This window comes from Dermacentor silvarum, chromosome 2 (assembly GCF_013339745.2).
Source record: "Dermacentor silvarum isolate Dsil-2018 chromosome 2, BIME_Dsil_1.4, whole genome shotgun sequence".
NCBI classification, from domain to species: domain Eukaryota; kingdom Metazoa; phylum Arthropoda; class Arachnida; order Ixodida; family Ixodidae; genus Dermacentor; species Dermacentor silvarum.
Genome location: NC_051155.1, coordinates 103,956,503 through 103,977,828, shown reverse-complemented (window position 1 = coordinate 103,977,828; position 21,326 = coordinate 103,956,503). Strand labels below are relative to the sequence as shown.

Sequence of the window (21,326 nt, the reverse complement as noted above, 5' to 3'; positions counted from 1 at the left end):
CGGGAGAAAATAAGTAATAAGAAGTAACAACGCATTTGAATGAGAAGGTCAAGCAATTTAATGAATGTCTCTTGAGTGCGCAGGCTTTCGCTTTCACCCTCTTTGGCGTATGTTAAAGGGCTTGTCAGTTTCTTTCAACTGAATTCTCTTCATGTTCTTTTTCTGATAAAAAAAAAAGCGGTAGCAATGACGGACACCGGTTGTCTGTCATTGCTCAGTATTACAATAATTATGCCTGCGATAAAGAAAATACGCTTGTCAAAAGGCTTAGCCACCCGCAGGAGACATCCCAGCTTGTTTGTCGCTGAAGCGTTCTGAATTTGCAAAACACGCTAGGCGCTCAGCATGCGTGCTGCCCTCCCGCGATATGAATTCTATCGTGACCGCGCGCGGCACTCGTCAACTGGTTCAGAAATTACAGTCAAAACAATTAAAGAAGCCATTAAACCATAATAACAAGAAGGGTACCTGTTGTAGCACTTACCTCGTGCAAAAAGGAATAGTAAAAAATCAAAGGGCACGCTGAAACACAACTGTGAAGTTAAACGTAAAGAGCACCGTCAAACGTTACTAACCATTTTAAAACATTAATAAACATCGCAATTCAGTAACGACAATGGCAGCGCGTCAGCCCCGTTTTGCGCTGACTCTGTGATTGGCCCATCACGCTCTTGACAGCTGCAGCTCCAACTGGTGCTTCTGCGTCGTTGTGTTCAGACTTGCTATTTATGCTGTCACGTGGTTCAGGAAGCCACCACGCGGCGCGTAGAAGCCGCCACTAAGGCACAGAGAAATAAATCTTCGGACAACAGCGTCACCACTTGACTACGGATTAGCGCTTCATTTTTATAACCAATTGCCAAGAATTTGCATTTTATACTTTTTATATAGAAAATAAAGCGTCAACCAAGCGTCGATGCTGAAGAAGGCAAGACCGACGTACATGGTGGTACAAATGATTCGATAAATGAATGTTGACCTCTTTTAATGCTCATTATTCACTGATTTCGTGTATTATTCGTATCGCATTTCAGGCTCAATTAGGTCGACCTTCTCTTCTTTAGCGTTGACACTTGGTTGACCCTTTCTTTTTTGACCAAGGTGCCAGGTGGGCCGATCCCGTATATGGGCAGTGTGGGTAATTTTCGGCTGTATGGGCGCTGATTATGCCCGTATCGTTAATTGTATGTACCCTGTGACTTATTCATGCTACTTGTGGGCACTGATATAATCTCGACCGGGTGAGGTGGGTCGTCACCGCAGGAATCAGGAAACGACGATGAAGGCGGGCATCGTGATGATGAAAAATAGAAAAGATTGTATTCACTTCATTGGTAAATGGTTTTGACTCTATCTGAGTCTCGAGCGGTTCTGATTAACACGGGGGCCAGGACGGCCTTAAATCCCCTCGTGGTGGCCGGCGTTTCCTTCGTGGAAGTCCTCTCTCCGGTGGTCAAGTTGACGACCTCCTCGCCCTCGGGTCCTCCTTCTTGGTAGCTCGCCGTTTTCGTCTGCTCCGTAGAGGTGAGAGCTCTCTCGGGGCTGAAGGGGATTATCTCGTCACGGGAAAAGCGCTGAGGCTTGCTTCCCACATTGGAGAGATACAGATTCCAGGCATAACCTGCCGATGACCCCTTCGGGGAACTTGTGGAAGTGTCAGACCTCTGTCGGGCGGTCAAGTTGGCGACCTCCTCTCCCTCGGGTTTTCCTTCTTGGTAGCTCGCTGTTTTCGTCTGCTCCGTAGGGGATGAAAAGGGGATTATCTCGTCACGGGAAAGGCGCTCGAGCTTGATTCCCACATTTCACAGGTGCAGTTCCAAGGCGATCATAATAGCCTTATCTCGTCACGGGAAAGGCGCTCGAGCTTGATTCCCACATTTCACAGGTGCAGTTCCAAGCCGATCATAACAGCCCGTCCACCGCCGCAGGAGGTCTCGAAGGGGTTGCAGCATCCAAGCACCTCGAAGAGACCATAGACCCCGTGCCTCTGCTTTGTTTCGCCGTTCGTTCCAAGGCAGGCCAGGTGACACCCTCTGGAAATAGACCACGCCAAGCCCAAGGCACAACAAACAGAGAGCACCCAACTAACCATGAGAACTGCCAGGTTCACACATTCTTCACGCAAAACCTTATCAGAATTAAACCTGCAGCCCTCGTTCGAGCTTCCTGAAAATTAACAAAAAGAAAAAACCAGACTTAAGTGCAATTTTCAATTAACCTAATACCTAACGTTTTTGTTTCTCCTGCCCGGGAAAGCCACATTTACTGAGAGACCGAGAGTGCATTGAAATGCAGCAATAATGGGGCTAATCATGAGTTGAAAACTGAAGAACAAAACACATCCGCGAAAAAAAAAGAACGAAAGGGGCCCTTTACAACATTTTGCTTCACACAGGGAAGCTACGGCTGAGGCCATCCGCATTGGCATTGTCGCGTCCTTTTCTGTACCTGACATCAAAGCTATGCTCTTGCAGACTAAGGCTCCAGCGTAGCAGTCTGCCGTTCCTCGGGGACATATTCCTAAGCCACGTCAAAGGACAATGGTCAGTTTCCACTAGGAACCGTGATCCTGCCAGATAACATTGAAGCTTGTGTATTGCCCATACTAAGCAAGCGCACTCCTTCTCGGAAGTACTATAGGCCTGTTCGCGGACAGTCAGCTTCCGGCTTACGAACACTACCGGGTGTTCCTCCCCGTTTTCACTTTTCTGACTGAGCACTGCACCCATGCCTCGATCACTAGCATCGCACTGCAGAATGAAAGGAAGATCATAAACAGGAGCTCTCAAGATGGGTTTGTCGGCTAAAGCGGCCTTTAACTTGAGGAAAGATTCGTCTTTTTGTTCGTTCCACACAATTTTCACTGGTTCATTCTTCCGTAAACTGTCCGTGAGGGGACTTGCGATTTCTGAAAAGTTACGGATGTAATGTTGATAATAGCCAGTTAGTCCCAAAAAGGAACGGACATCTGTTTTCGTCACTGGTCTAGGGTAATCGGATATGGCGGCTACTTTAATCTCAAGGGGGCGTCTGTAGCCACGTCCGACCTTGTGGCCTAAGTAGCTAACTTCGGCTTTTCCTAGTTGACATTTTTCGCCCTTCAGGGTCAAACCGGCCGCACGCAAACTCTCTAGCACATTCTTAAGGTGATGCAAATGGTCCTCCCAAGTAGGAGAGAAGACTGCGATGTCATCCAAGTAGGGAAGCGCGTAGTCCTGCATTCCTTTCAGAACCCGGTCCATAAGTCGTGAGAAACAAAACGGAGCGTTTTTCAATCCGAAAGTGAGGACAAGAGGCCGAAAGGTACCTAGAGGAGATGTAAAGGCGGCATAATGGCTAGCTTGCTCTGTCAGTGGTACCTGCCAGTAACCCCTCGTTAAGTCTAGCGTAGATACATATTCAGCCCTGCTGATGGTCTCCACCCGCTCTTCCAGATTAGGAATGGGGTAATTCTGATCTTTGGTTATGGCGTTTAGCCTACGGTAATCGATACAAGGCCTGGGGCTTTTCCCCGGAGCCTCAACCAGAATTAGCGGGGACGCGTATTCACTCTCAGAGGGAACAATTAACCCCAGCTCTAACATCCTCTGGATCTCGGTTTCCAAAATTTGCCTCTGCCTAGGTGAAACCCGGTAGGGCCTGCACTGAATGGGCACGTCCGATACCAGCTTAATATCATGCTCCATCAAGCTAGTTCTACCTGGCCGATCTAAAAAACAGTCTTCAAAGTTACCCACGAGCTCTCGCAGTTCGCTTCGCTGGCGTGAATTTAAATTTGGGTCTGCGCCTATGTCCGCATATACTTTAGAAAGTGGAAGTTCCGTTGGCGGCATCGGATAAGCAAATTCTGTTTCCACTTCTTCGGGCGTATTTAGTGCGAGATGAACTATGGCTTCACGTTCTCGATATGGTTTCATTAGGTTCGTGTGGTATATCCTCAGCTCTTTACGTCTACCCGGTAATTTGATGGCATAGTTTGTGTCTGAGAGTTTCTCCATGACCTCCGCAGGTCCTTCCTAAAGGACGTCTAGCTTGTTTTTTCTGGACGGCGTTAGCAAAAGCACCTTATCTCCTACAGTGAAAGTCCGCTTCCGAGCGTTCCTATCATAGTATACTTTAGCTTTCATCTGGGCGGATTTCATGTTTGCCTCCACCAGCTCTTGACAAGATTGCAACCGCTCTAGGAGTTCCAATACATACTCAACAACTGTCGGGTCATCTCCGCGCCCTTCCCACGCCTCGCGCACCATTTGAAGCGGAGATCGAAGCGACCTCCCATAAACGAGCTCAGCTGGGCTGAATCCGGTGGCTTCATGCGGCACCGACCTCAAGGCAAACATAGTGGCCGCTAAGCATGCCTCCCAGTCCTTTCTTTGCTCGTAGCACAATGCCCGCAGTACCCTTTTCAGAACGGAGTGCCATGCTTCTACACTGTTGCTCTGTGGATGCCGCACTGAACTGCGGATGATGCGAATGCCGCACCTTTCTAGGAAGGTGGTAGTAAGGGCGCTGGTGAATACGCTGCCCTGATCACTCTGTAATTCAGATGGGAAACCTAATCGGGAGAACACCGAGAGTAAGGCTTCAACTACCTCGACTGAATTTATTTCTTTTAGGGGAACGGCCTCCGGAAACTTCGTTGCGGGGCAAATCATCGTCAAAAGGTATTTGTACCCTGAACTCGTCACGGGAAGGGGTCCCACAATATCAACCACTAAGCGTTTGAAGGGTTCAGTGATTACGGGAACTAACTTCATAGGTGCTTTCCTCTTTTCGTGTGGCTTTCCCACTTTCTGACAAGCCTCGCACGTTTGGACATAATTTTCTACATCCTTGAAGCATCCCGGCCAATAAAATTCTCGCAGTAACCTGTCTTTAGTCTTCTTTATGCCTAAATGACCCGCCCAGCCGTTGCCATGGCACAGGTTGAGGATTGGAGCTCTGTATCTTGAGGGAACAACGAGCTGATCATACTGTACTCCCTTCGTGTCTTTGTACTGTCGGTACAAAAGACCAGCGCGACGCCGAAAAGTGATGTTTCTTCTGGCTATCCCCTCTTTCTCTAGTTCTTTCAGTTTGTCGAGGGACACATCACTCTGTTGTTCTGCCGCGAGTCCCTCTTTATCAACTCTCAGTAGGTCTAAAAAGCCTTCCGAATGTGGCAGTACGAAATTAGTCTCTAATTCCTCAGCTAGCCCTTGCGGCGATATTTCTACTGAGCCGCATGCCTCCTCGCTAGCGCCTTTTTCACTGCTTTCACTAGCTAGGGGCTGTGCTTCCTGAGTGTCTATGCCATGAGGCATATTTCTGGCTTCGCTGCCGTGTTTCATCTTTGCCGCGATCTCCCGAGCTTTGGAACGCGTGAGAGCTTGGACCGTATGGTCGCCAAAACTCAGACCCTTCTTCTTCAACAGCATCTCTGAGCGATTTGAAAACAAGTAGGGATAATGTTCGGACAGATTTTGTGATACTGCGGCTTCAGTCCTTAATAGTCCGAACGGCCCCTCAATATTCACGTTGGCTATGGGCAAGCAGACACTATTTTCCTCAACTACCTGCCGGATCCATGCACATTCCCCGGTGAAATCCTCAGGTTTCACGTACGCGGGGTGGACAATGTCCATTGTCGCAGTTGAGTCCCTAAGTACCTTACATGGTATTCCATTCACTACTAGGTCGCGAAGGTAGGGTGCTAAGAGCGCCAAGTTGTCGTCGTCACCATTCACAAAAGAAAAAACTATTCTAGGCTTCCGACAGCCGATCGCAAGGTGTCCAGGCTCCTGGCAACGGAAACAGACGACCGGTTTTGTAGCCTCCAATGCTCTTGTTGTTTTCTTTTCATCTTTCGCTGCGCTGTTATTCTGGCCTAAATTATCGGTCGGTACGTCTTTGGTCCCACTTCCAGCTTTCTCGTTGTGAAAAGGGCGCCTGTTTTCCTCTTTGCTGAATTTCGTCAATGGCCTGACGCGCGTTTTCTCTGATTCGCGACGTGCGGCGAATTCATCTGCTAGTACTGCGGCACGTTCTAAGTCCTTTTCGCCCGACCTATCTTGAATCCACAGGCGCATCTCTTCGCTCAAGGACCCATAGAACTGCTCCTTGCAGATTAGCTCCACAACCTTGTTGTGACAACCGAACGCATCTTCCCCTTTTAGCCACTCAATTAAATTGGCTTTCAGCTTATAACTGAAATCTTGAAAAGACTCGCCCGGTGTCCTAACTGCCTCCCGAAAACGGCGGCGGAAAGCCTCCGCTGAGAGCCGATATTTTCTTAGCAGCGCAGCTTTTACTTTCTGATAGTCCTCTGACTCGTCCTTCGTTAGCCTCGCAATTATTTCGGTTGCTTCGCCAGGAAGAACGGTCAGAATCTGTTGTGGCCAACTCTCTAGTGCCAACCCGTTTCTCTCGCAGGTTCGTTCAAAAGTAACGAGAAATAAACCCATGTCATCGTTCACCTTGTACGATGGCATGAGATCCCTTATCTTCACTCCTACTTCACCTGAACGTCTTTCATCTATTGAGAGGTTATTTGCTGATTGCCTGGCCAGATCCCGCTGCACGTCTAGTTCTTTTAGCCTTATTTCGTGAGCTCTCTGTTCCTCGCGTTCCTTTCTTTCTGCAGCTTCCTTTTGATCAGCTCTCTGCCTTTCTCTTTCTTCTGCAGCGTTTTGTTCAGCTTTCTCAGCTCTTTGCCTTTCCCTCTCCTCTGCAGCGTTTTGTTCAGCTTTCTCAGCTCTTTGCCTTTCCCTCTCCTCTGCAGCGTTTTGTTCAGCTTTCTCAGCTCTTTGCCTTTCCCTCTCCTCTGCAGCGTTTTGTTCAGCTTTCTCAGCTCGTTTCTCTATCTCTTCCCATGCTTCTGAAATTTCGTCCTCAAGAGCCCCGCACTTCTCAATCGCCTCAATAAGCTGTGGCTTTCTCTGACTTTTCCCGACCTCAATTCCCAGCTCTTCACAAAGTAATAACAACTCTGGCTTTTTCCGTTTGCCCAAATCCATGGTCAATCCCGAACGAGGACTTTCTTACTCTGCTGTGACGTGAGGAAGCTTTCAACAGGAGCCTGCACGTACAGAAACTACTTCGCCGTTTTAGAAAACACACAAGCTAAAACGTGGCAAATTCTCAAAGAAAGTCAAGCGCTCACCATTCTGCTGAAGCCAGGACGAAGGGTGGAGTATCCCATTGCTGCCAACCAGCTGATATAATCTCGACCGGGTGAGGTGGGTCGTCACCGCAGGAATCAGGAAACGACGATGAAGGCGGGCATCGTGATGATGAAAAATAGAAAAGATTGTATTCACTTCATTGGTACATGGTTTTGACTCTATCTGAGTCTCGAGCGGTTCTGATTAACACGGGGGCCAGGACGGCCTTAAATCCCCTCGTGGTGGCCGGCGTTTCCTTCGTGGAAGTCCTCTCTCCGGTGGTCAAGTTGACGACCTCCTCGCCCTCGGGTCCTCCTTCTTGGTAGCTCGCCGTTTTCGTCTGCTCCGTAGAGGTGAGAGCTCTCTCGGGGCTGAAGGGGATTATCTCGTCACGGGAAAAGCGCTGAGGCTTGCTTCCCACATTGGAGAGATACAGATTCCAGGCATAACCTGCCGATGACCCCTTCGGGGAACTTGTGGAAGTGTCAGACCTCTGTCGGGCGGTCAAGTTGGCGACCTCCTCTCCCTCGGGTTTTCCTTCTTGGTAGCTCGCTGTTTTCGTCTGCTCCGTAGGGGATGAAAAGGGGATTATCTCGTCACGGGAAAGGCGCTCGAGCTTGATTCCCACATTTCACAGGTGCAGTTCCAAGGCGATCATAATAGCCTTATCTCGTCACGGGAAAGGCGCTCGAGCTTGATTCCCACATTTCACAGGTGCAGTTCCAAGCCGATCATAACAGCACCAGCGAAGCCACCTTCCAGAGACTATTACGTCGAGCTCTGCTTAGTCTACGCGAACTCACCCTATTTCCCAAAATAGTGCTGTAGGGCTGTTTTGCCTCAATCAGTCATCAATAATTTTATTGCAGCATCAAAGCAGACACATAATAAGTCACAACAGCGATGCTGCAGGGTGAGAGCAAAACGTTATCAAGGCTTCACAAAGGCCTTCAGCGGTGAAAGCAACGCTCCGTCCCAGGCGCAGCGGCGCTTTGACCACCACTGACGAACTCGAAGAGCATCGAAAGGCAATAGCATTGGTAAAAGATATTGGCTACAATATAGCCGCCCAGATCCTCGCCAACCTCGTGTGAAGTCAGCTAAGAATACATTGTCACCACTATAAATATTTTCCGTAAATATAACTTTATATGAATACAAATACTAACTATATATCACGTGTAACTCAGATACGTGACTAACCATTACAAGATATAGTATAGTATAATAAAGTACATGGTAGTATATAGTATAGTATAAACCACATGCAAGCAATTTCGCACGCGACGGTGACAAGCGACGCGGCGAAGGCGGCTGTCGCATACAGTTGTCTCCTGCCGATCAAACCACACGCGTTCGACAGCCTTCAGCGACGGCTGTCCAGTGTTTCTGACCTGAGGGCAGCTAACAAGCACCAAGGTTGGCGTGATGCAAGCAGTAATAATTTAAGATGATTTGTTTTGCTGCATACAGCAACATATAATATTTTTCAGGGTCATGCGATAGGTCTCTTTTTTTCTTTTTCTTCTTGCGAGAACAACATTACGTTGTTTCCTGGTTCTCTGCATGTGGTGCTGGTACGTTACTGGTGTACATCCTGTTCCAGCTTTCTGCTAATGGCGTGTCGCTCGTAGCACATTCGGGCGACGGGTGACGAATTCTCGATTTCCAGAACCGCGCGACTAGAACGAGTTACCTGGTCGCGCGACTGCCCGTTTCTTCGCTCGTAGCCGTTGCTTCTCGCCGTTTCGCACCAGATCGGTCGTATGAGGTTCAAGATTTTTACTGTGGTCCAACCGCAACCAAGAGGACGATGCACTAGCGGTCGGCCCCACTTCGTCATTCTCATCGTCTTGACTGCAGCCGCCCTGAGGTGGCCTTTATCAGCGGCTGTTCCGTATCACGACCGCGGCCAATGGAAGCAAAGTGCCGGTGCATTATATACACATTGTCGGCCGAAAAAAAGCGTGGTAGGTTTTGAGTCTGGCTATGCAAAAGACGTTAGTTGATGCTGATGACGACGCTGAGGGACCGGAAGATAAGATCGCAGGCGTGGCATCAGTCGCTTGTCGTACAAGGCAATGTTGACCTTTGTAACGTGACAGCAGTGCCTCGGAAAGCCCCATGCGGTGGGTCGGTAACGAAGAGAGCCCAAAGAACTCGGGGCAAAGTGCACGTGTCGATGTGGCTAATCATAAAGATGTCTCTATTCTCTTCGGAGCCGTGCAGATGAGTGCAGGTGAGCTGCCGCGCGTGGTTAGCGTCGGTGATGGCCGAGAGGGCATATTCACTCATCGAGGGTGCAGTTCAGGGTATCAAGGTGTCCAACGGTAAGGCGAGTTCTCGGCCGCACACAGAATAGAATGCCTAATAGCCGGCGTGGTTGTGTCGCGGTCAATTATACGCGAACATGAGATACGGTAAATGAATATTCCAGTAATGGTGCTCCGCCGAAACGTACTTCGATACTTAGAAGCATGGAATGCTCGGCGAGTCGATATTTCATACTCATTCCATCGTGTTTCTTTATCGTGCCTTGTTAATCCTTTAACATGTTTAGCGTACTTCACGCTCTTTAAGAAGGATGTCTATCTATGTATCTATCTCGGTATCTATGTTTGTTTGTATTTGACCGTTTTCACGCCTACCTGGTCAGTGGGTAGTTCACAGTCGGATTGGTAGCGCATCGGGCAGCTGTGTTGAGGTAGCAGGGTTCGAAACCAAGCCTCCGACCAACTGGGGTCACTGAGTATGTGGCAGTGTGCCATACGTGCCGCTATTCAAGGAACCTCTTTCAGGCGGACGTGGGTCACTGTAGATGCGGGACTGGGTACGTACCGCTGTTCGTAGAAACAATTTTACACCGCCTTGGAGTACGTGGTATGTGTCACTCGGTCTGTGCTGGTCTTCATTGATCCTCTTTGATGCCAACTTGGGTCACTCGGTATCTGCCAGTTGGTGTGTGCCGCTCTTCTACGAGCGCCTGTGATGCCAACTTGGTTACCAGGTTACCATGCGTGCCACTGAGAATGTACCTCTCTCCAGAAAGAAAAGATCCCTTATATTCTTCCGAGGCTGAGCGGCATCGAACCGACTTCACAAGGGTTCCCCAAGGAGAGCAACCCGTGCTATAGCAGGCTGCGCCTCATATGCACTGTGCATTTACCTATTTTCAATGAACGTCTTTAACGCCATCGCTTTAGCGAGCTGGGCCATGTAGCACAGCTACATGGCCCGGCATGGTATGTGACGCTCTTCAATGAAGCGTCGCCACTTTGGGTTACTGAGTATGTGCGACTGAGCGTGCGACAAGTGAGGGAACAATTCTCAGCGTTGGCAGGCACCGGCGTCCCACCCTTCGTTCCTTGGGGGCCACGTGCGGACTTCTCGGCAGTGCCACTATAGATGGCGCAATGCGTCCAGAAAGAATAGGGAGCCTACATGCAAGCGCTTGCATGTAGGCTCCCTAAGAAACATAGAGTTTCTCACTATAACACCTAGAGGGTAATGTGGCGCCACCGTCTATGCGAGTTTCTTAAAGGGCGATGTGTCGTCATGGGAATGAAGGGATATGTGTCTGCGAGGCTTGTGTTGGCTGGTGTTGTACGAGGCTTCGTCTAAAACGTGGATATAGCTACACGATAAACGCGTTCTTAAAATAAAATCTACATAGAAAGCTTTCATTCACCCATATTACATCTTTCAATAAAGTTTACTCACCTACAATGCTGAATCAAGCGAAGAAAAACAAGAACAGACGGCAAGTTGTTCTAATGTGACCAAGAATCTTGTCGTCTGCCCTGCAACTTTCGCGGCCAGCTGATACTTTTTTCGTTTCATATAATTGTACATCCTATAGTAAGTCCTCAAAATAAAAACATGTTTTTGTGTAATAATAAAGCTAAAGCAGCTTTTTACGTTCTGTTTTAGCAGGAAATGAATCATTGTGACAGGCGGAACGGTGCTAGCCAGGCGCGTCTTCAAGGCTTTCTGGTTCTCGGAGAACGATGCCAATCCGAAGTCACAATATACCGGCATTCTCATGGATACCACAGAGCAGCAGCGCCAGTTTCCCCTCTACGTAATATTGCGAGAAACTCTATGCTAAGAAAGAAGCGCGAGAGAGGTGCCAGGTTGCCGATTGACGCGTTTCTCAGCGTTCGCACGCACCGGCGCGCCATGTATTTCGGAGGCCACGCGTAGGCTTAGCGGCGGCGCCGCCAGATGGCGCCGAGTGTTCTTATAGACGCGCAAAAGAGGAGCCCCGCTACGGTAGATGCCTCCCACACAACCGTTTGCTTCAGCGGCTCGTACGGCTAGGGCGATGGCCGCGGCCTCCGCCGTTGCGCGGGACGAGGTGCGCAAGGACGCAGCCGCGACCGTGCGTGCCCTATTTGTCGCGACCGCCACGAAAGCGGGGGTTCCTGTTATTGTGCGGGGGTAGAGACTTGCGTCCGCGAAATACGTATCCGGGTGGCTCTGCCTCCGTAGCAGGGCTGTCGCCCTAGCTCGTCTTTGTCTTGTGTGGTATGTCGGGTGCATGCTGCGTGAGATGGGATACACATGTAGCCGTGTTCGCAGAGCGAGTGGTATCAGTTGAGTCTCGTCCCCGCACAATTGCCGCGCCAGGGGGTAGTGCAGGCGTCTTAATAGACAACGTCCCTGGGGCGTCGCGTTAAGGCGCTCTCGCTTGGGCGACGATTGTGGCTGCGGCAAGCCCTAGCTCCCGGAGGCGCTTCGTGCTTGTGCTCGCCGGAAGGCCGAGCGCCGCCTTACAGGCGATTCGAATCAATTGGTCGAATCGACCTGGCCGGTCTCGATGCGGCGCGTGGCTTGAAAGGGAAGTGCGTAAGTTATGCGACTAATGATGAAGGCTTGCACCAATCGAAAGTGTCCGCCTCTGTCATTCCCTCTTTGCCGCGCGCGATTCTGTTACTAAGTCCGGTGATGCTCCTTACCGTGCGTTTCAGTTTGGATAGCGCGATGGAAACGCTGCCCGTTTCTTGCACGTGCATCCCGAGAACCCTTATATTTGTTGTCTTCTTGATGGGTTCCCTATCAAGAAAGAGTTGTCGCGTCGGTGCTCTGTTCGCTTGTATGATTGGGTCTAATGTGTAGGTGTGCCGACTTGGCCGGGGCGCATTTCATGCCTGCTTGTTTCGTGAAGATATGGACCGTGTAATGGCTCTTTGGAGGATTTCTTGCCCGTCGCCATACGAGCCTCGAGTGGCCCATAGCACAATATTATCCGCGTATATGGTGCACCCGAGATCTCTTTGCTCCTCCAGTTGTAGTGCCAGTTTGCGTAGACCGATGTTGAATAGCAGCGGTGATCGTATAGAGCCTTGAGGGGGTACCTCGTTCTGATAGGTCATATGGGAGTGAGCGTGTCGTACCTATCCCAATGCAGTTGCTCAAGAAGTGTTGCGATGTATTCTATCACCACATCCTACGTCATCGAGTCCGTCAAGAATCGTGCAGTGCGAGATAGTGTCAAATGCTTTTCGAGCAAAATCCTGTCTGGACTTCCCGATGGGAGGTTCAGGACTTCGTCTTTCAGCAGCAGGAAGACGTCTTGGACCGATACTCCTCTCCTGAAGCCAAGCATTGTGGCCGGAAGCAGATCGTTTTGCTCTATGCTTCTCTCTAGTCTGGTGAGGACGACTCGCTCAAAAAGCTTGCCCAGACATGAGGTAAGCGAGATGGGTCGTAGTTGGCCTAGTTCGCGCGGTTTTCTCGGTTTCGGTATTAGAATAACGTTTGCCGTTTTCCATTCCGAGGGTAGTCAGCCGTGGGGTTTCCATACCGTGTCGTTTCTCAGCCGCTTCTCAGCATCGCATTGACAATTCGATCGGGGCCCCGTGCCGTGTTCTTCTTAAATGCCTGAGTAGCGGTGCAGTCTTCTGCGAAGGTGATGGGGGCGTCCAGATCTCCGTTTTCTTGGCCGCGATAGTTTCTGGGGCTAGGTGAAGTCGTCTGTGCTTCTCCGGTGTAAGTATTCTTTAGCAGTTGGATGAGCTTGTCTTCTATGCCTGGCCGACGAGTTTCCTCATGACGTTATTCGCTTGCGTACGTGTGCTGGATGGGTCCAGCATGCAACAGAGGATAGTCCAGGTTTTCTTTGTGCTCAGGGTGCCTCGTAGGATGTCGCAAAAACTTCTCCAGTTGTTGTTATCGAGCTCTATGGCGTAGACGTTGCCTTCTTCTTCCAGTTGGTCTATCCGGCTTCCAACGCTTTGATACACTTCTGCGGGCCTCCCAGAGGTGCACCAGGTGGTTGCCCACCGCCGGCGTTTCCGGCGTGGTCTGATACTCTTTGGTGGTGGCACTGTAGATTTATTTAAGAAAAGCGCTCCATTCTTCCGCAGAGGTTGGCGTTGAATGGGCTGTCCGCTGTTTATCTATGTACTTCTTCCAATCAGTGAGTTTTGCCGTCCCCAGGGATTGGTGTACTTTTGCCGTGTTGCAGGTTACATTTATAACGTAATGGTCGCTGCCTAGCGTATCGCCCAGGTTGTTGCAGGTGACTCCTCTTTCGTCATTGACAAAAGTTAGGTCAAGTGTGGTATCGTGAACCACGCTGTTGCCTACTCTGGCGGGGACGCCTGGCAGCATGATCAGCAATAGTTCGTGTGTCTGTGTCGTTCTGAGAAGGTTGGAGCCCTTCGCCGTGTCCCTCTTGTATCCCCACTCTGAATGCCAGGTGTTGAAATCTCCGAGGACAATTAGCCTATCACGTCTCACGAGTAGCGTGGATACGTGGTTAAGTAATGGCGAGAAGTCAGCTTTTTGGTGTCTGGGTGAACTGTAGACGTTAGCCAAGACACACTTTGGCCGTCCCTTCTTCACTGGCCAGATTGTTAAAATTTGGTGCTGGATTTCTACTCGCGGTGCCGCGGCGTTGGTGATCGCAAGGTCTTTTCGAGCCAGCGTTGCCGTGTAGAGGCAGTAACCCTCCATGGGTCTCGGTCGCTTCCCCACCTCTTGCAAGCAGATGAGGTCCGGAGGAACTAGAGCCGTCTTGATATACTGTGTTAGTGTAGCGCGTTTGTTGTGTAGTGATCGGCAGTTCCACTGACATAATCGTGAGATTCTCTTGCTGCCTGGTTGTGTTCATAGCCATAATGAGGAACTTCGGAGGTTGTCGTATCCTCAGTGTCCGTGGTGACCATGATCTTTGCGCTCAACTTATCCGAGGCGAGGCTGTGTCGTTGTTTGCGTGGTCGTTGGAACTTCTGAACGGAATCGTCTACATAGCGTTTTAGTTCTTGGAATTGCGTAAACATCTGATACATTTGTGCTTGTAGTTGCTCTTGCATTTGCTGAAATTGTTGTTGGATTTGTTGCTGATGTAATGCAAACATGCGTTCGTCTTGCTGTAGTGTCACTTGTGTTGCCGCTTCTTGTGGCGAGGATTGTGTTTGTACTGGTGGCCGCTGTGACAGCGGTTGTTGTGTTGGTTGTTTATTTGTGTCGCGAGTTGTGGTGGTGGTTGTGCTTGCTGTTTCGGCGGCGGAGTGGGTGGTTTGGATTTAAGTGTATCCATTTTCGCCGTGAGCATAGCTACCTGTCGCTTAAGTGTTTCTACCGCCTGCGTTTTACCGCGTAAGGTTGCCTTAAGTTGTCCGTCCTCTGAGATGGCTCGCTTGTATTCCTCACTTTGTGCGATGAATCTGGTCGTGGAAGACGCGACTCCTGCCCAGCTTACCTGTGCAGGTGTATTCCTTGCATTGATCTTTGATCCCTGCTCGTGGCTGTTCCTCGTCGGTGTCCGGGATCGGGATCTTTTTTTCTGCGTACTTGTTGACTGGGTGAAGGCGGCAGTGCGCTGCGCGGATATGGAGCGGGATCTCTCCGTGCTGGCGCTTCTGCTTATGTGGTTTCGACCCGCCCTGCAATCTCCTTCCCCGTACTCGGAGGAGAACCATCTTTTTGGTCTGGTGATCTGCGGACGTGGGGTCCGCGAAGTTCGTAGCTCTTGTGGTTGCTTTAAGCGCTTGGTGCAGCTTTTGTCCCCGGTAAGATGTCCCCCCCCCTCCCCCACCGCACGAGGTACAGTTCGGTTCACAAGGGTGTCCTTAACTTGGGTTCACGAGCACACACATTTTGCAAATTCGTAGCGTAAGATTTGGGCAAACGTCCGTGTGGTGTCCTTTGCCGCGTCAGATCTTGTACACTTGAATAGTAGCACGAAAAAGGTGACACAAGAGCTCTCCTCCGTAATAGTACACAGTTCTCGGTAGTATGGGCCCACTGAACGTAAGGGTGGCACTTTGGGCATCGCCGGTCATGCGCACCTGGATCAGCTCGACTCCTTGCGTACGAATCCGCACGTTGGCAAGCAGGGCCCCTGACGGAGTGTGTCGCGGTATACCGTGGACCAGCCCTCCCACTGCGTCTTCCCCGGTGGCCGCGTATGCTTTGACGGTGTGGGCTGTGCCGTTGATGGTCAGGAGGCGAAGTCCCGGGGCTTTCATGGACACCTCTTGGTTCGGAGTAGAGAGGATGGATATGTAAGAGCCAGGCTGGATTCGCAGGAGTAATTGTTCGCCAGAAAATTCATGGTTGCAGGCTTCAATGACAGCTGTCGCCATTGCTGGTGTGAGGATGTAAGCCTTGATGCGGTCGTATAACCATCTTGAAATCGTCCTTTCGTTGACGTGGGAGTTTGGGTAGTTTCCTTCCTTTCGGAGTGGTCGGTCTCTTGGTATCCGTGTACGCTTCGAGCTTGTCTTCAGCCGGCGCCTTGCCGCGCTTTCGTTTCAACGCTTGTTGCTTCCGTTGGCGTAGCATTAGCACCGTGTGCTACTGGTCTGCATCGTCATCGGGTGGGGGGTGGGGGGGGGGGGGATTTTGGCGCTCACCTCCGTATGGTTGCTTGGGAACTCCGTCGACGTGACGGGGCTGATGAGGTACATTTCATCTTCGTAGTTTGATGCTTGCCGGTGTAGCGTTCCGGTCCTCGTGAAATCTCTAGTTGCTTCCGTAGGAATGATTAGGTCAGCTCCGAGCCGGAGCTCCCGCCGCCGGCGCAGGCTTTGCCGGAACGCCTCGTCGGCGTTCGGGTTAGCGAGAAGACGACCAACCGTGGGAAACAGTGAGAAGGCCACTTCCCATACAACTCCCGGCGAAAAAGGCCCGGGCAAGGGCGGCTGGTGAAAGTCGCGGTGTTTCGATGGTGGCGGAGCCCGCCGACGGCCCGTCCGTTCACTTCGGCCGGCTGATTGGAACTTCAAGCGGGAAGGAAGTGCGCAGGATTCCCGTCGCGCACTACGCTCTGGAGGGAGGGTAGGGAGGAGGGCGGGCCTCGCGTTACTGCGGCCGCGCGGTGCCGCCGGGCTGGAAGGTCCGGGGGGGATGGTAGGGAGAGAGGGGAACGTCGCGTTGTACGCCGGCGCGCTTCTGCCCGGGCGGCTGTATCCGGAAAGGCATCTGCGGCGGGAGTAGAGGCCGGTTTCCCTGTGTTTTCGCTAGGGCGCCTCAATACCAGCGCCGCTTTACGGGGTGGGGACAGCCTTTGAGCCGCGCGGCGCCACTGCTCTGGCTTTTCGGCGCCATGTTGGTTCTTTCGCGCCGGCTGTCGAGCTTAACGGACGCGCGCACCATTTGCTTTCTTTGTGGCGTTGTGGGGCGAGAGCTCGCGTTTTGTGTAGTCCCTTGTGATGTTCGTGCTTGTTAACGAAACAAGACGGGCTGCTTTGTCGCTCTGTGCACTGGATCGACCGCAAAAGAGCCGCGGGTAATTTGTTTCCCCCGCAACGTTGAACGAAGGAAGAAATGGGCAGTGCAAGTGAAACGTGACAACTGGGTACCGACGGACACAACGCAGATATGCGAGTGATGATCATCATTTTGTTAAAAATAATGTCCCTTTGTAATCATTTTCATTTTCACAGAGAAGTTGCTTGTATATGTTGGCGTGCCTTTTCTAGTGATAATAAGGGTGCAGTATGGTGTGATCGCCGTGTTTGACTTGTTGCAACGGTGTAGGTTTATTCTAGACGTTTGTGAATTGACCTTTTTTGTAGGTAGAAGTATTGAGGGACTTGTAAACTCGTTTATCCTGGATACGCGATCGATGACGGTACCTACATGGTCGATTTTTGCTCAGCAAAAATTAAACAAGCACAAAGCATCAGTCAGTCGGAAAACAGTGATGAGAGAAGCGACTTCATTCTCGCATTAGAGGAAGTTTCTTCTCTTGAGGAAGATGTGCTGGCCCACTTGGCAGGCTTTTTGTTAAAGCCGATTATCCGCAGTGTAGAACTCTGCTTTGTGTGCATGTGCATGCTAGCGGCTAAAGGACCTGGACAGGAACACCATCTTGCTCAACTAAATGAGTATGTCCAAGGCGGCAAATTTTAATTTATGCAAGCAGACAAATTATGGAGTTTTTTTTAATGGGAGAGTGCTCTCAAGTCTTTTGCTGAAGCTCAAGATCCGAGCTGTCTGAGTAAACCATGGAAAGCACTATAGGAATTTATTGGAAAGGATGTAACCTTGCCAGATAACCTATGTTATCAGCACATAGATGTGATTGGAAAACTTCTTGAGCGATTTGTATCCACACATCTCCGCATCTATCTGCGATGGTGTAACACTCCTGAAAATGGAGCTGAGTGTTACGCTAGCAAGAGTGTAGCAGGTATACAAGCGTGCAGTAGGGCAACAACATTTTATCCAAATAAGCTCGCTGAGAGCTTATAAAGTGGATTAATTAGTGCTTACTTTTGTAAATAAATTGTGTTTGAGGGTTGAAAACTGTTCTCAATGCATTTTTCTTCTTCAGTAGGCACCTGAACTGCTGCAGGCCTACTCACGCAACGTCTCCTAATTTTTCTCTTCATTACATAAATATGACGCGAAAACCCTAAGAAGAAAGCGTCAAACTTAACATTTCATCTAAGAGTACAATTCCAGTAATATTTGTGGTACGTTTAGCAGTGAAATGAGTAAATAAAAAGCGGGTAACCTCGCAAACAAATCGTGCTACCTTCAGTTTGCGATACACGCCAGAAGTGTCGGACAACCTCTTTTGAAACGAGCACTCTTTGTAAGCAAACTGTTTATCAGATGGTGAAGCAGAAAATCTGCATTTAAATCGCGTCGGTATCGCCCTTAGCACGCCCGTCGCCCTTTCTTTCTGCCCAATGGTTTATCTGCAGCCGCCACACGCCCAGCGCTTCCGTATTGGAAAGGACCAAGATGGCGCCGAAAAGCGTGGGTGTCCCCACCCTGAAAACGGCGCTGGCCATCAAGGCACCCTAGTTTTCGCGGCTAAGATCACGTTGATGCGAGCGCCGGCATGAAGCTGAATTCGCTTGCTGCTGCTGCTGCGCTGAATCACTCCAGCGTTTCCACAGAGTTTCCGCGGTCATTGAGTGAGATGCGTTCATGTTCGATTGTGCGCGCGTGACACCATGCTTGTTAATTTAGTTAGTGTGCCTATGTTTACAAGTTTATACGGCCGATAAAATTACTATCCTAAATTTGTATAGCTCTCCAATAATTTGATATCGCAATAGATGCTTTGCGTTTCGGTGAAACGGCGTCTTCTTTATTATAGCCACGTCGCTTCCCTGCAACAGTATTTACATCTTTCACAGTCTAGAAAGTTTCAAGGAGCGTAGAACACGGCGTCAACGCAGAATCGATGCCTTTCTTGTGTGGATAGTTGCGTATAGATGCGGCACAGCAACGCTTTTTTGTGTTTGTTTGGTCAGCTGAGCCGCAACTGCTCCTATCCTATCGTGATTTTATAGCATTCGGCCAGCGACAGCCTTCAGCAGGTGCAAGGTGTCGCCAGCTACCCTTAAGGCGCAAAACTTGGCTTTCAAGGTTTGCCTATTCAAACTGCATATATCAATTAACAAGAACTTTTTTAACAGTTGAAGGATGCTTGCTTAGCAAGTTTAGAATGGGTTGATGCATATGGTCTAGAATGGGCTTTTTTCCTCTTGGCTCGCAACACCAACAAACATGTCTGTTTGGGGACTGGAGCATGAGATCTAAAAACATAATGGATCCTTCAACAGGCTTTTCATGCGACTAAATGAGGCATTGGAGGCATTCCCGAAAAACTGAGCAAACCGCACAAGTGGTACAAGCCAAGCATTCATTGTGACGCTGTGAAACCAGAAAATAATCTTCAACTTGCCTGAATATTTTCGCGACCCTAAAACATTTCAAGCGAGTGCAGAGTGCTAAGAAAGGTCCCTTAGAAGGTGCGAGTCCGAAACTAATACAAACGCATTTTATCTGGTAAAACGTTGAGCCACCTTGGTGATTTATGTAAGAGGCAGGTAACACTTTCAAAGTTCTACAAAGCGGCACGCTTTTATCTGCACGATTCTATCGCGCTTCCCTCTACAGCAATTTCTTTTATCTAGAATTTTCTTATTTATTGCTGCAATAGTGTTGCCTATACTTTTCGCCACACCCCATTAGACCGTGCGCTTCCTCTCAGGTGACGTGTCGTCACTCGGCCTTGTATCGTAGAGAACTAGTGGCACTAGCTCTCCCTGGTAATACACTGTACTTACTTGTGTATAACATGCAGAATTGTGTTCAGATAATTACTAAGAACTAAAAGCTTCGCTAGGTTCGACTACAAAACTGAAGCTTCAATAGTGACATTTCATGGTCATGGCCTTCATAATTTTTTTATTCAGTTCAATCCACGCTTCCACTGTTGTAGTTGCTGCGGTATCCTTTAGCACGCTCCATAAGTTGGTTATGCTATAGTATGTTATAGACACTATAGTTAGGCTGCAAGGCGTGTGAGACATATGGAATATAAAGTGCCACAGAACGCACATAAATTATATTCTGTGCTCTGTTGACACTGTAAATGATACACAGGCATCTGAAAGAGGCGTCTCTGGTGCCTGATTCACTGTAGTCCGGACGCACTAATTTTTTATTTTCCAAGTAGTAACAAATCGCATTTACTCTTTCTCTCTTGCTGTGAAAAAAAACACATAGAAAACAAAGCTAGTGAACAATCTGTTAAGTACTGTTGGAGTATCAAAATGGAGGTGCGCAATTCATTCGAGGATGTTTCATTTTTCTTTCCCAGCCATAAAAACTCGGCGCGAATTACAATCCGTTGCGCGTCGGTAAACACAACGGGAGATCTCTTAGCGCTCTATTGGGCGTAATCGGGCTCTTGTAGACATTGGTGATCACGTTGTCGGCCGGTGTTGTGAGTGCATCAATTAACTGCCAACATTGTGCGCAACGCGTTTTGTCCAGTGGCACTGTACCTGGTCATGCTGACGTTTGCACCCGTGGCAATCTTCTTTTCTTACCTGATGTCCTCCCTGGTCACCTCAGAAGGGGGCGCATTTGCTGCAACAATGGTGGTGTTCGTCATCGGAGGTAACAATTTTTTTTTACTTTTTACGTAGATCATCTGGAAATGTTCTTGAATATTGCATCGTTTTTCATCATCAGTTCAACTAACCTATCATAATTGCATGTCCCTGCCTAGCAACCACCAGACGGATCTCGACTGGTCTGTCGGAAGTCTTCTTAGGTGAAAAATAACGATGTCTGTCTGCCGATAGATTGTAAGTAGCTAGACCGCTCAGTTTTAGTGACGGCGCTATTTATTGAGCAAGGGGAGGAGGACACGAGGTCACCGCTGGAAAAGCTAACTGGCAATCCAATGTTGAAATATTAAAGTCGTACTATGTAGTCGAGTGTTTGACATTAGTTCTGCGTGTTGCCGGTGCTGCTGCATGTCCAAGCTTATACAGCTGATAAAGCTACTATCATTACTCCGTATAGCTCTCTACAAATTTGCTATCGCAATTGATGCTTCGCCTATCAGGTGAAACTGCGGCCACTTTTTTTGTTTTCGTTACGGTTGGGGACGTGTTTCTTTTTTATTGCGATAGCAATTATATGGACACTCCAAAGCAGATTTGTGCCGTCGCCATCGCCGTCGCCGTGAGGTTCCGTATGACGTCAATGGAGATGAAATCGTCGCCGCGCGGTGGTAAGTGGTTCTTGAGGGAAAGGGAAAGGTTGGCGCTATCTTCTGCAGCCCTTGAGGGAGCACGGCTCAGCGCCAAATCGCCGCGCGCCGCCGAACGCTGTATGTGCGAGTGAAAGGGCGCGAGGGACGCGCGCTTTCACGGGGAGTGAACGCACGGCGGAGAACAAACGCGTGTTCTGTGC

General features: G+C 49.6%; 1 protein-coding gene across 1 annotated transcript in view; it reads left to right on the top strand.

Annotated features, from left to right (window-relative positions):
- The window catches only part of LOC119440268 (phospholipid-transporting ATPase ABCA3), a 144,291-nt gene that overhangs the window by 65,431 nt on the left and 57,534 nt on the right, over window positions 1-21,326 (top strand). Inside the window, exon 4 of the mRNA XM_049662841.1 lies at window positions 20,397-20,522. Coding sequence (XP_049518798.1) covers window positions 20,397-20,522 — 126 coding nt within the window. The remainder of the gene's footprint in view (window positions 1-20,396; window positions 20,523-21,326) is intronic.